The following is a 14364-nucleotide window of genomic DNA, read 5'->3' as shown; positions in this document are numbered from 1 at the left end:
CCGAAATGGTCGCGCAAGTCCAATGGCCAATTCGGCGAGGATACAAAGATACACGGCGGCGAGCTGGTAGAGGGGGGTTGACAACTCAAAGGATGCAGGGAATCTCCGGCAGAATCCAATATGAGCGATCCTGAGGAATCCGGTTGCATCAACTCGACACCAACTCGAATTGCCTTTGATGCTGGATATACTATGATGATAACGGATGTTACTATTCAAGTTTGTAACGAACCCAGCGTTGTTGCCGAATTTAGTGCGGCGGTTGGGCAACGGCAGACGGATTGTCAGCAGTCTAAGTTGGGGCTGACAATGGATGCCGAGGGAGGGAAGGACGGTCGTCGTCGAGTCGAGACAGGGGCAGCGTGTGGGCGGTGCCTGGCTCGAGGATGATGCCTTCCGAGTGTGTGAATTACTCAAACAATGACTGATGAGAAAGAAAAAAGAATGAAAGAGGAAAGGGCGCCCGCCCAAGGAAGGGAGTCATAAAGTGATATTTCACTCTCAATTCCCTTCAGTTGAGAAGCAAAGCCTCTCTCATCCGACCATGGCGGAGCAGGGGTCTCAGCCAAACGAAATTTAGGAACTTTCGGCGAACAGATTGGGCATAGCGTGGGCTAACCAATGACACACAAGCTTTCTCGAGATCGTCAAATCGTGGTCGAATGGCTCGACTTGGAAGTTTCTCAGCTCCTTCGCTGGTAGGACTTTATAGGACAGATACAGCCATTCGCTAACAGTAGTCCCCCAGAAAGACAACAGGCTTCCACGCCTGCTGCGCCCTGTACACTCAGAATGCATCATATGTAAAGCTGCCTTAGGCCAGCATTCGGCGAGCGTCTTATTGGGCAATCCTTCGATGGTGAGTCAAAGGTGGTGCCTTAGAACCAGACCCACCTTGCTAAAGCTTGCGCACGTCGTATTGTTGGATGAACCAGTCCTTGAGGGGCCCATCTCATGCGAGGAATAAGAGTTGCTGCTCAGTGTGTGTAAAAGTCGTGACTCTGACTGTGTCATAGTTGTGACTTAGTAATCCCCGGCGGATTTCACCAAGGGGGCTGCTGTCGGCTGACATTGAGGCCAATTTTCGAAATTAGTGTGTAACCCCACAATTCGGAGAACGGCGGGACCGTGATTTCTGAGGAAGGGACAATCGTGGTCTTATGCGACGAAGAAACCTGGATATTTCTAAGATCGAATCGAAACCCATTCGACGACGAGAGCGTCATTTCTCCCCCCACTCCATCTTCAAAATCCAGGGGAACAGGTCGGGAACGCCCTCCGCGGCAGATGTGGAGCGGCATGCACGGAATACGGAAACAAGCATTGCAGTGCGCGCCCAACCGCACGGAAGCCCAGATCCGCCTAATGTCGCTTCATGAACTTGGCGTATATACTCCACTCATCCGTATGATCTTTGATCTTCAGATTTTCTTCTACAAGACCGAAATACGTCTGGTAGACATTGTGGGCATTCATGGGTGGTGGCAACTTGGGAGTGTGGGCTCATCTCTACTTTGCTAGGTAGACTAATACGTCCAATGACCCTGATGTCAAGCACCACGCGAGAAGACGAAGGGGTGGTATCATGTGGAAACCGTACATACGCTGGCCAAATAGGTATCAAATCGAACGAAATGAAGAAGAGAAGAGCTGAACCAGTCGTCCGCGCTGACTGGCCATTGGTTCAACAAAAGCACATCAAGCGTCGTAAAATTCATCTCACCGAACCAAAACGCCACGTGCTGTCGAATCGTCGTTCCTCATCTTCTCCTCACTTCCATATATTCTCACAAGGTATTCTCTTCCACTCGAGACTGTTTGGTCTGGTTCCCGAGAATCCCGAATGACGGTTGCAGGCCGCAAGACTTGTATAACAGAGGCGCTATGTGTCCGCCATGCTGGCCAGGCGCGATCGGATTGAGTGCGCCCCCGGATGGAGATCCAATGTTTTACCAGCCATGTTCCCATGAAACTGGAGAGGAGGAGGGCCGCCGACAAGATCGGCACACTCATCCTGACATCGACGCAGCCAGCGTGCATCCGCGTCATTTGCGAAAGACAGCCAGCATCTAGAGTAATAATGACCAGCAAAGACATCGCCAGGGTGTAGAAAAATTGAAGCTGGAGCCAGGCGTGCCGTCGGGAACCCAACAATCGTTGAAGTCTGCAAGCGCCCACTTCGGATGGCTCGAAGGGACTTCTCGATTTGTATTCCATTGTCCAGGAACACACGCTGGAGATAGGGGAGGACAACAGGGTGAATGGATGAGGACTAGACTCGTCCGGGAATTCGTCATGATAAGTTTCGCAGGTGGTATCACTGGCGTGTGAGCGCCGACAATGACCATTCGAGTTGCCACCGCTGAATGACCCAAACGAATAGGAGCCGCCTCCGCCGCCGGGACACGCCCGATCCCAGGGGCCTCGGTGGTCATGTGAATAACCACTCTCAGATTCAGTGTATTGCGTGAGGGCCTGCGTTGATGGTGCCACGGATTCCACCAGCACTAGAGGAACAGGAGTCAGTATTCGCCGTTTTCGAAAATTGAGTGAGGGTTTGGGAATCTCAAGCATGTCTCAAGGGGAAAACTCCTAGTACAGCTCTAGCAGGCAGGTTTTGCTCCCAAAACAGACGGTAAAGAAGAAGGGAACACTCTGGAAGCTCCTTACTATGGCCGTAATACCACCTCTTCCAACGCGCCATCCCATAACATTCTTCATTCTCACAAACCCTTGGCGGCTCCTCACCAGGTACCAAGCCATGGCAAGCTTCGCATTGGCACCAAAACTCGGGATCCTGAAACGAATGATGATCTGTCCTGAAATGCAGTTCCAATGACTCCATTGGCCCCGTCCAAGAGCATTCGTCCGACCAGATACTTGGCGTCGGCCGGTCAGGTTTAAAGAATTCGCACCGCCACCGTCCGGGATACTCAAACATTTCGCTGCCTATCGGAAAGGGAACTGAAAGCGCAGGCGGGCTATCTGACCTTACATTGGGAAGACGATAGGCCTGCTGGTCTGTAGGTTCTTGGTGTATGCTAGGACCCGAAGGTACTGAGTCCACTCCAAAGTGGCTCACAAATTGCCTAATGCGTTGTGGGGCACTCGGCTGTTGCAAGGGATCCGTAAGTTCGCCCAGATCGTCTTCGAGGGCAACTGGGGTGGTCCAACCGCCGTCAATACCCAGCAGGTCGTTGATCGATGTATATTGCGGCGTCGGGGCTGGGGCCGGGTCGTGTGAGGCTAGCTGTTCCGCTCTGGCCGCCTGGCCGGCTTGGTAGGCTTCTTCGAGTTTAGAGAAGTCGTAGCATTCGCACTGTTATCGTCGGCTTGTTAGTTGTGCGATTGCAGTGCACAGGGGCACAACTAGTCATACCGTGACCTTCTTAGCTCGACAATCATGGCAGACCAGTTTGAGCGCCCTCTTGATCGCCGTCTTGAATTTTTTAGCCGGGTCCAACGGACGGTGCCTGCGCCCTCGTGGACGTTTCCCCTTGCCTGGGTCTGGACCTGGTACCTCAAGATTCCTCTGCCCGTGTAAGTCCGCGGTCGAGGAAGGAGAAAGGCTCACGCTGACACGGCTCTCGTTGGTCATACTCGGAGACATGGCCAGAGACCTGGTAGGCGGAGGCCGTAGGTTTTGCGAGTTGACATGGTGTTGCAAAGAGTGCCTGTCTTCTTCTTCGCGAATCCGGTTATAGATTATTTGGGTTTGTGGTGTTCGCTCTACCTCTCTTCGAAGTTTCGGCGGCTTCGTTTTCGAGTGTGGCGCCATTCTCAACCTAGAGCGAATATGGATGCCTGAGAAAAAAAGAAGAAAAAAAGAGATCGCCTATACAGCCTTGTGTGTTAAAGGTTGAAATAATCCAGGGTTGAAATCGCGGGGGTGCAGGCCGCGACCCGACAATCCAATGCTAGGGCAGCAATGGGTAGCGTAATAAAGTGATGTGCTAGGAATGAGACAATTGGAAAAGCTAGGGACTCGAAAGGGTGAAATATGACTGGTAGTCGAGGCTGACAACCAGGCAGATTTGCGTAACTTCATAAATATCCTAACTGCCTTCTGGACGGTCGCCTTAAAATGTTGGGACCCCACGAGGCGTGAGGCCATCAACGGGCGTACGTCATGCGCTGTGTCTGGTCATTCATTCCTACACGCAGTTGAACGCGACTCAAAAGCCTCTCGAAGTGTGGACATGTTGTCTAGTTTGAAATGAGAATGTTCCGTAACTTCGCAGAATCATCGTCAAGAGACATAATCGTGAGAGAACACAACCTGCGAGCATTTCGGTGAATATACACTCAAATGCGTCAGGCGTTCAGGCGTTGAGACGGAAAGCAAAATGGGCGATGAGCGGCGACGCTCATATGTCTGTTATTGACCGCAAATTGCAGGAAAGCACTGGTCTTCGGTTGGTTACTCAAAACAGCAGTCTGCGCATGGTGCCTATGAAAAACGAGGGCTGTACGCTGAGCGTTCGGCTCTGGGAACGGTTGCTCGACTGATTGGGTAATCGGTCTGCTCAATTGACAGCTACAAGCATTCGTTATCTAACCGAGAGGCAGTCCAATATGGCGACTCAAATGTAGTATGCAGGTAGGCCATACACCCGTCTCGTGCGAGAAAATTTGTAAGGCAAGCTCGGTTGGGTAGCACGACACACCGCTGGTACCCAATTGCTGCAGGGCTGCTCACACATTCAATACCTAGCCTTACTTGCCAGCCTGGGGCGAGTTCCATGATGAACCTCCCAGGATCGTACTGCATGTGTCTATCAACGATCTAAAATGGCCAGCTAAGTGCTATTTACTTTGGGTGCGTGAATTCGAAAAGGTCATGAGCCTCTCTGCTCCAGGGTCCTCCATTGGCTTTGGAAAAGCCTGGCATTGCCAAGGCTTCCTTCACATGATCCACAGCGTCGCGTGGAAGTGCGCGGCTGGGTTGTCTCATTGTGGTATATGAGGCTCCGCCAGAGGGTAGTAATACTCCTTCGGGTACCTGGCCAACCGCATCGGACGGTTTTGCAGCCTTCCGTCCTCGGGTTGCAGGATTGACCAGCCTTGGGACCGATTGCCGGTTCAATGCTGCCATTTCGGCGCTCAGTCCCACCGTAATTCTCTGCGTCTCTTTCGTCCTGTCAACGCCATTGTCCTGTGTCAGAGGCGGCTGGATCTGGTTTGAAGCCTTTACGGCCTCCCGGCGCATGTTGGGTTTGGCTGGGGCTGAATGAAGCCGCTTGGTCCCCAGGAAAGCGGGCGGTGGTGGGCTTGGGCCATGGGTGATATTGCAAGTAGGACCAGATGCTGCGCGATGATTACCATGCCGAGCCAGATGTGGCTCGTCGGGACAGGGCAGTCCTTTGCCATCATTTCCTTGTGCCAGCGACTCTTCAGTCTGGTTTTCCGAAATATCACTAGTTGCAGTTGGGTTGGGGCGGCGATCGCCCGAGGTTTTTGATGGCCGAGGCGCAGCTGCAGGTATTCGATGAATGCCTTCAGCCTCGGGTTTAGTTGGCTTTTCAAAGGCGGGTGCACTCTGCTGCAGTCGTTCATTTCCATCCTTTATTGTCTTCCCTGTCGTCGCGACGAAGGATGTTTGCTGGAGCTGTTTATCTTGGACCTCGGGCAACGTTGCTTTTGGTACGGCGAACGACTCTTGCTGCGGCTGTTCACATACTACCTCCGGTATCACAGGCTGTGGCGAAGTGCATGACTTCTGATGTGGTTGTTCAGTATTATCCTCCAATATCCTCGACTCTTTCACCGTGACTGGACTCTGGCGAGGTTGCTTTTCTGTGGTAGTCTCTTGGAAGGCTGGCTCTTCTACGGTTGTCGATGTCTGCTGTGACCGCTCAGGAAACCGTGGCGCCACTTGAGTATTTGCCTGTGATGTGGCAATAGTCAATGGCTCATCATCTTCGGATATGAACCCAATGACTTCCTTGCTCCGTATACTCTTTCGTAGAGGTGCGAGCCGCGGAGGTGGCATGTCTGGTTTATTGGCGTTCTCTCCATTTGAGTCTTCGCGATGCCCTTTTCGCGGCCGAGGTTCAAACCTTGCCTCAAGTAGATCAGCTTCCGAATGCCTGGTTCTCTCAATTCTAGGTTGTTCCTGGGGGTCACAAAGCTTCAGCGAATCGGCTTGGTTAGAATTGCACTGGGACGCTCTGGATGTTCCTGCTCGCCGTTTGTCACGTTCGGGTTTCCTAGTTTGAGGCGGTTTTTCCTCAAATGTATCTTCAGAGGAGCCAATATTCTGGGCTTCAAGCCTTCGACCTGCAGGAACTCTAGAGGCCGTCTGTGTTTGACGGGCCCTAGAACCACGTCCACATCTAGCCGCAGGGTTCGCAGAGTCACGCTCCGTTAGTGACTCTTCGTCAAGCTGCGGCTGAGCACTAGGCTGTGCGACGAGAACTTCTCGGTCAGACCTGGACCTATTCAGGCGCGGGTTCACCTCGGAGGTACCATCACTTCGACAGAATCGGCCATCCTCCCGGGGTCGGTGGTGAATACGACCAGGCTTGTCACAATCTCGTTGTCGGAACTCAGCCCGAGAATCCGAGCTCACTGTCGAGTCTCCATCATTGCTAGCTATCGTCTTAGGCGATGCACCCGTGTTACCAGCAGTAGAGCCAGTATCAGCGTTCGAGGACTTTCGTGATCTTTTGGTCAACCCCTGCTCTGACATCATCAACAATCCCCTTTTTTTCCTAGGATTGATGCGCAATTCCGTTGTAGGCTCATCAACCATGACTGGCTTGTCAAACGACTGACCTGGTTTGCTCACATCTTTAGTAGCTGTATTGGGCTTGCCAAGAGTTTGGACTTGTTCCGTTCTGCGCTCATAGGCGGTGACTGGCTTGTTCACGGGTTGTTTGGCATTGGATAGCTTTGCACTCGGAGAACCAGATTCCTCTTGACGCCCAAGTCTTTTTGATAGAAGCCGTTTCAGAGAGTCCCTGGAGACTTCCTTGAAGCTCGCAAGACCATTATCATTTTCCGGCAGATCTGAAGTTGTTGATGTGTTTCTAGGTTGTGCCTCTTCGGGACGTTGACGATGTTCACCATCGGCACGACTTGCCTCACTTCCCAGCCCCCTGGATACATTGTCATCCGTTTTGGGAACCAATGTGAGTGGCGCAAGTGTTCTATGGGGCGGTTGGCCTGATTTGCTTCTCGAACTGGGACGAGCATGGGTATCACGATTGCTCTCCATACCCTCAAACGTGTACGCCTTTGGCCTCGCGTTCTTTGTGCTCGTTTCTCCTGAAGAAATCCGGAGCATGTTGACCGAAGTGGTACTCCTTCCAGGCAATAGAACTTCTCTGACATGTGGTTCCTCTATGGGAGGATCCAATTCTCGTATATTGTCGTTCTCGTCGTCCTTGTCCCGGCTGCTGACATCCGAGGATGGTACCTGGACAACCTTCCTGGGTCTTTGACGTATGGGAGCACTGCTCATTGACATTCCCGAAAGGGTCAAGGATGCTCCAAAGAGACTTTGGGCGTAGCCATTTTTACTCGGTGGACTCGCTTCCCGTTTGCGCCTCTTGGCGGGTTGAAGACTTTCGTCTGGTTCTTGTGCATTTGCCCTCTGGCGCTCCTCGAACGGAGATTCGGGAGGTACATATGCACGCCCATGATGTCCCGTCGGCGTTCCAATCAACTGAAGTAGTGGCCTATGCCGCGGTGGTAATTGATGTAATCTTGAATGGGTTATGCTGAGGGCTGGCACAGGTCTGATAGAAGGTTGGCGAGCGGCTGCAGCTGCCCGCCTTTCTGCCTGTCTTTCTGCCTTTTCCTGGATTCTCTTGTCGACAATTTCCGTGAGGTCCTGCTGTCGGCTTCCAACACATTCACCTGCCTGGACAATAGTATTACCTCTCTCTAGGTCGAACTCTTCGCCTTCGCCGAAGTCGTAATCCTCTCGCCAATGAGTGTCTCCTACAAAGTTGCCCCTCTCATCGTAAACCATGATCCGTCCGTTAAAGGTGTGCAATTTCAGGCGTCCATCTTGCCATCGTTTCTGTTTCCTCCGCAAATCATGTGTGAAAAGGCAGACGTATTCGATAACGGGAGCACTGGTTCCATGCGGTGAGCTTGAAGGCACAGAACTGTGCACCATGTGCAAGACCGCCGCCATTACGGAAGTATTGTTCGTCCTCAATGAATCATGACGTATAGAGACCAGTATTCTCGCACATGGCTTGGCAATAGTCGACGCTTAGGATAACTTGCGTAAATGGGTGACTTGACACCTAGGTGTATTGTAATGATCGCGGTATCTGAAAATAGGCAGGCGCGTCTCAACACGTCAGCACGTGCTGAGTACTGGTCGGTGAGGGACAGAGAAAACGCCGACATGTTCCCACCAGGAAGTAGCTTCCAATCTGAAGGTAACGTTATACATGACATCACACCTGATCGCACCCGAAAATCCTCTGGGAGGAATAGGCTTATTTTTCGATTTGTATCGACAACTGAAGTGAATGCGATTCCTTCGCAGCTACTCAGGATCACGTTCATTCGCTGATGAATACCAAGTACGTCGGACTCCCCAAGAGATCTCCCGTCTAAAATGAATGTAATTCGGAGCTGATGAGAATTTACGGGTATTTCGACGTGCCTTGCGTTTCAGTGTATGCGATTGTGGCTATCTGCTGCGAACGATATTACGAAAGACCCTCTGATAGACTCGTAACAGATGGGAAATTGTGCCTTTTACGTCACTTACAGGGTAGCCAATGTTCGTGCCGTTGGTCATTGGGATGCTGTGCCTCGTCCGAGCACCCAAATGTTTGAGGTACCAACCCACCTGCAAAGTCACACACGTATCTGGCCAAACTGTTGTTACCTTGGGCCTTGGGCTACAAAACGATTTCATCGTCAAACAGGAGGTTCATTGAAATTTCCGCAGAGCGAAGTCCGCCAGGGTACACGTATTGACACTCAACAACGTCTCTGATTTGCCAGGTTGCCAGGCATCTCACGCAGACTGATTGAAACGGCTATTCTGCCTGCTTTGATCCTTGCTGGTCTTGCATGTATTAAGTTAACTCCACAGCCACATCCACGCGTGGCCCTGAAAGATTTGGCCTGATTGACACAATTCCATCAGATTGTCGACCCCAGCAAGTCCAGCGGTCGGTGTTCTTGCCTAGCAGGGTTGTCGCGGGGTTGAACTCGTCTGACGCAAAAAGCGGTGCGGGATTGGGATTGAGCTTCGTCCAACACCCTCTTCTTCCTCTTCCATCGTTTCGCTATTTTCTGACCGCATTAGGTCGATGTGCTGATCAGAATCCATCATTGCTCGGCTCTGTCTCTGAGTCGTTCTCTTGTTCAAGACTTTTAATTGCACTACTTTCACCCAGACACGCACCCGACGATCCTAACCGTCCCCTCCCCCAACCACGAGCTCTAAAATGCAGACTATGCAAAGATCGTTTGGGAAGCTTCTCAACAAAGCTCCAGGGGACAATGCGAAGGTATCCGTTTTGTTGAATGATTACGAAGACGCCGACAGAGTGCTCGCTAAGGTACAGTTTCGTCTGATTTATTGAGCTGCGACCGCAACACCTCGTATCCCCACGGTACAGCAACAGCTGACTCGTTGTACATAGCTCATTGACCACGCGAAAGCCTGGCGAGATTCCTGGGTAACTCTCACAAATACACAGCTGGGCATCGTCTCCGAATACGAAGGCCTATATGATCCCATCGAAGGATCGGCTCGTACCAATGGCAAGGCGGCAATACCTACGCCAGAGCTGCAGCTCAATCGCACGTTCAAGCTTAAGGAGGCATACGCCGACCTCGGTACGGAATTAATGGAGGAGATTGCCCTCATAGACTCAAGAGTCATAAAGCCCGCTACAGACGCCCGTGATTGTATTGCACCAATCCGGAAGACGATCAAAAAGAGGGAGAATCGAAGATTGGATTACGAAAAGGCACAGGACAAGGCTATCAAACTGCAGAGGAAACCAGGCAAATCAGCCAAGGATGATGCTGCTCTAGTAAAGGCTGAAGAGGAGGTTGTACGGGCTGCTGATGTACGTCTTTCCAAAGCCGTCAACCCAACCCTCCGGGACCCGGGGAATATAATCGACACATGCTAACCTGATTTCTCAGGAATTCCAATTTGCCGACAGCCATCTCAAGGAGACACTGCCCCCAATTGTCGACGCGGCGTTCAGGATGGTACCTCCAGTGCTCGGCACCATAATATTGATACAAAACCGCCTGCTCGGGCTATACTACACCACTCTGCACAATTATTGCGAAGAGCACGAATTCCCTTCACCGCCCCCACCGATGGATGAAGTCATTGCGATGTGGTCAGGCGCGTTCAATCCCGTCAAACGAGAAGTCGAGTCTATTAGCTGCATTGCCCACGGCAAGACAGTCCGACAGCCCATGCATGTTATCGATATCGAGCCGCCATCTCCCGAGGGCCGGAAGGCGTCAGTGCCGTCATTGAATGGATTTCGCAGGACTTCATCAAACCTCATCCCGGGAAACGCCAACGGCAACAGACCCGAACCGGGCCCAGGACCAATGCCCCCACGGCCGAAACGAATTCCCTCATCGACGTCTCTTGCCTCCTCCAACTACGCCATGGCCAACAACCTCGGGGTGCCAACCGAGTTTACAACAGCGTCCGGCTACGGCACATCTCCAGGCGCCTCGCCGAACTCATTGCGGCCGACTGATTACTTCAGTAACAGCGGACCCAGTCGGCCGGCCACCGCATCAACAATCGCATCCAATATATCGCAGAACAGCATGGTTCTCTCTCAGCAAACCCCATCAGGTGCGACAGCTGCGGCCTCGGTGATAGGGAAGAAGAAACCGCCCCCGCCGCCACCGAAGCGCATCGCGTCCATGGCCAAGCCAGAGGAATTCGTGATAGCGCAGTATGCCTTCGCGGGACAAGGGGCGGGCGATTTATCGTTCCAGGAGGGCGACCGGATCCGTGTCGTCAAAAAAACTGGGACGGACCAAGACTGGTGGGTAGGCGAGGTGAGGGGCCAGAAGGGCAGCTTTCCAGCGAATTATTGCAAAGCGGCGTAATGAAGCAACGCGATGGCCGGTATGTACATTTCGCAGATGAGGTAGTTCGGTTCCGGGACAGAAACGCCTACTCGGTAGAACAGGGACGAGTAGTCAAAGTGGATGGTCGGGATTAGGAGCTCAGGGCCCGCCGAATTGTTGTCTTTCGAAAACGGCGATGCTGGCATGGCCGGTCCAGTGTTCTCCGTTCGAAAACACGTGCCTAACTAACTCGGGGCAATTTTGGGGTGTTAATGATTAAAATAGTATAGTGAATGTTGACAAATGTTTTTGTTGTTGTCTGAAGAATAGCAGCAAAATGGGTTCAGAAATTATACTTACTATTCGAGCAGTAACTCATGTGGAATGTGCAGCTGATGAACCCCCAAGTGTTCCTATGAGTGAAGATTTCGTATAGAAATCGCAATTAGCTCAAGTTAACAGTCAAATGAGGGACGCCATGTTTAGGCTTTTTAAGTGTTCGAAAGGGGACAATAGTTACCCAAATACTCACGTTTTTATCACAGAGTATTGAACGTTGGATTGAAATGTAATACGAAACCAAACACATTAAAACAACCGAGATATCTAGGTATGCAACTGGTCTCAATACTGGTACAAAGTTCCAAATGGAATTCGCAAACACGAGAACACGATCGCAATGTGCGCAACAGAGCTGTAGGTATAATACACTTTCATTGACTCTTCAAAATGGGTCTGCAAATCGTCTCCTCGTAAAACTTGAATTGTTTTTGTGTTGGTACGTATGAACGCAACGCAATGCGACACACTCGATCAATCAGAAGCGAGTGTGTTTCTTCTGAGCTCGCGCCCAGTAATTTCATACTTAACAAGCATCCGACTTTCCCTCAAATCTATGAATTAATCGAACAGTAAGTGTCTATAGTAGTGACCGCAAAATGATGCGAGCCAATCCGTCTCAATCTCTCCTTAATAGATTGATGCAGGATGAGAAGTGAATAGGGTATCATGAGGAGATGAGTTGTTTAGCCGATGTAGACTGACCGAATATACTGGAGGAACACGGCGACGCGAACATTTGTATGAAGTCGAGCATACCGAGTCCACTTCTTTCGATGCGAAAATCGATCTATAAGGATGTCTCCATGCAGCATAAGCGATGTGCACGGTACGTATTTTTCCGGCAAATAGAACAGCATGTGAAGTTTCGCAGCCTGATATTGAGAAGGATGACATCGATGTAACCCAATCGTGCGTTTCGTCAGAGTTCGTTGATCTCTTCGTTCGAGTCCGCGGTATCCCGGGTATCAGTATCGACGCTAGCCACTCGGAAAGATCATAGTTGTGCATATGAAAGTGCGAAAAGCCGAATTCGTTGTTGATGCCAAAGAATAAAAATGTTCCATGGGTGCAAGACGGACTGCTCTCAGAAAATAGGACCCGCCTCCACGGCCGGTGAGTTGGCACCTTCCCGTCGGCGTCGCTCTCCGTCGGCGCGGATCGCGCGTGCAATTTCTTCTACTTGCGCAGCCTCATTTGAGCCCGGTACCCGCGCGCCGAGATATCCGTCATCTCCACTTTCAAGGTCCATAGGTGTTACTGGTCCCGGACTGCCGAGGGGTGCCAATCTGGGCTTACTCGGCTTCGTGGCAACGCTGTTGAAGCCCATGTTCCTTAACGAGCTGGCATTCAGACCGGCGGCATTGATGTTGCCGCTGTTAAGAACAAGTGTCGCTTGGGCAATCATGTCTCGTTGGTATTGTTGTAATCTTCGCTTGGCCTCCGACTCATTGCGCGAGTGTCCCAAGGGCGAATCGCCTCGATACATGGGAATTTGTGAATCAGACCTGGTAGCGGCCATAGTAGAAGATCCACTCGATGTCGGTCGGACACCCTGTTGTTGCTGCTCTCGCTTGGCGGCTTTTCTGCTCTCGTAATTCGAGGGGTAGTATTTACCCATAGGTAGAGGATTGGCGTGGACGCCACTGGGAATATACGATGTGACAGGAGTCGTCGACATAGCCGTATTGGCGGGCGACGCCATTGTGACAGACTCAGGCATGACGAGCATGGGTGCCGTCGCTGGCGGCGATGGTGCTGGCGCTAACACACCAGGAACAGTCGGCGCAGATAGTAGCACCTGAGCTTCTGGAGAACTTGACTGCGAGGCACGTTGTATCGATCTCTTCCGCGCCTTGGAAGCGTCGAGGTGGAAGGGGTGACTGCGATAAACTCGAGGTTGCTTTTCGTGCAAAGGAAAGTATCCGCTATATGAATCGTTATGTCAGTTGTCTCAAGTCGCATCACAGTAGGGTAGCGTTCGCAAAATACTGCGCAGGTACGGCGGGGTTTAGAGAGCAATTACATACCCCGGAAGGTCTCCACGAGCAGACAAAGGTGCGGGAGGCGTGTATACTGATGACCCGTTCGAAGTGACTTTCTTAGTGGTTGGAAATTCTATAGCAATCGGACGGCTGCGCGATGATTGAGGAGAGTCTAGTAATGGCGAGTCGGTGGCAGCGTCGGGTGGTGTATCATTGTCTATGTCAGTGGAGAGTTTTAGCGTTGTTGCATGACGCAGATGGTGACGAACAGTTTTATAAGGGTAATCCATCATGAAAAAAGGCACGGGCGACCGCCAGAACTTGGAATGCCGTCCGAGATGGATCCCTTGACAAGAGGGGCTTTCAAGCGTTGGCCATCGTGGCAAGACCCCTAAATTAAGCAATGCACCCCACCTAACCAACACCTTTCGGGATTGGACCAACGGGAGGTTACATGCACACCCTGAGTAGCTCTCCCAGCCTTCCGCCGCGCCCACATGATCGTGATGGGGTTGAGCTCGTCAGAAAGCCGCATGTCGTGACGAGACAATTTGTCTCTTCATACCACGACTTGAATAAAACGGCATCGGGACCGCCACAAGCCAAAGTGATAGTGTTGGTCTTCATTGACACTGGCTCTGTGGATCGCAGACTGCCGCATTGGACGTGGAGCTGACTGCGATCTTATGCTGGGAGGCTTCGAGAGTGGAGGGAAGCAGATTGGAAGACTGAGGAAAAGTGAACATACCCAGAGGCACCCTCAGGTGCATGTCGCTGGCTCTTTTAGCGGAACTTGGTTGTGGACTGCCATGTGTCGGTGAGGATTTGGCCGGGAATAAGGCATCTTCGGGGTTGACGTCGCCCGGTGACGACGCCGTCGACGAGACTTCCGACGTGTTCGACATCGATCTTCCCGGTACTCCTGGCCGTCGTCCTGCCATGGAGGTGAAATAAGACGCGGGCTTGAAGGAGCGACCAAAGTTGGCCATCACCCTGGACAAAT

The 14364-nt window shown here is 51.8% G+C and overlaps 4 protein-coding genes across 4 annotated transcripts; 1 reads left to right on the top strand and 3 right to left on the bottom strand.

Annotated features, from left to right (window-relative positions):
• Positions 1 to 1510: 1510 nt before the first annotated feature.
• On the bottom strand, positions 1511 to 4065 carry BCR38DRAFT_158580 (uncharacterized protein). The gene is made up of 4 exons (XM_040853762.1): positions 3581 to 4065; positions 3380 to 3532; positions 2671 to 3319; positions 1511 to 2507 (listed from the first exon to the last, which is right to left on the bottom strand). The coding sequence occupies exons 1-4, from the start codon at positions 3776 to 3778 to the stop codon at positions 1720 to 1722; spliced, it is 1788 nt and encodes a 595-aa protein (XP_040718077.1). The 5' UTR covers positions 3779 to 4065; the 3' UTR covers positions 1511 to 1719.
• A 3409-nt stretch (positions 4066 to 7474) lies between these two features.
• On the bottom strand, positions 7475 to 8128 carry BCR38DRAFT_337587 (uncharacterized protein; the record flags this gene model as incomplete). Its single annotated transcript, XM_040855543.1, has 1 exon — positions 7475 to 8128. A coding segment is annotated over one exon (654 nt), but the record flags the coding sequence as incomplete, so codon positions are not given.
• A 1297-nt stretch (positions 8129 to 9425) lies between these two features.
• Positions 9426 to 11076, top strand: BCR38DRAFT_407430 (uncharacterized protein; the record flags this gene model as incomplete). Its single annotated transcript, XM_040858165.1, has 3 exons — positions 9426 to 9539; positions 9624 to 10055; positions 10135 to 11076. 3 exons carry the CDS (start codon positions 9426 to 9428, stop codon positions 11074 to 11076), a joined length of 1488 nt encoding a protein of 495 aa, XP_040718075.1.
• A 1345-nt stretch (positions 11077 to 12421) lies between these two features.
• On the bottom strand, positions 12422 to 13899 carry BCR38DRAFT_158463 (uncharacterized protein). Its single transcript, XM_040853761.1, has 2 exons — positions 13407 to 13899; positions 12422 to 13304 (listed from the first exon to the last, which is right to left on the bottom strand). Exons 1-2 carry the CDS (start codon positions 13652 to 13654, stop codon positions 12464 to 12466), a joined length of 1089 nt encoding a protein of 362 aa, XP_040718074.1. The 5' UTR covers positions 13655 to 13899; the 3' UTR covers positions 12422 to 12463.
• Between the last annotated feature and the right edge of the window lie 465 nt (positions 13900 to 14364).

Source organism: Pseudomassariella vexata, assembly GCF_002105095.1.
Source record: "Pseudomassariella vexata strain CBS 129021 chromosome Unknown BCR38scaffold_4, whole genome shotgun sequence".
NCBI lineage: Eukaryota > Fungi > Ascomycota > Sordariomycetes > Amphisphaeriales > Pseudomassariaceae > Pseudomassariella > Pseudomassariella vexata.
This window is presented reverse-complemented; position numbering and strand designations above follow the sequence as displayed.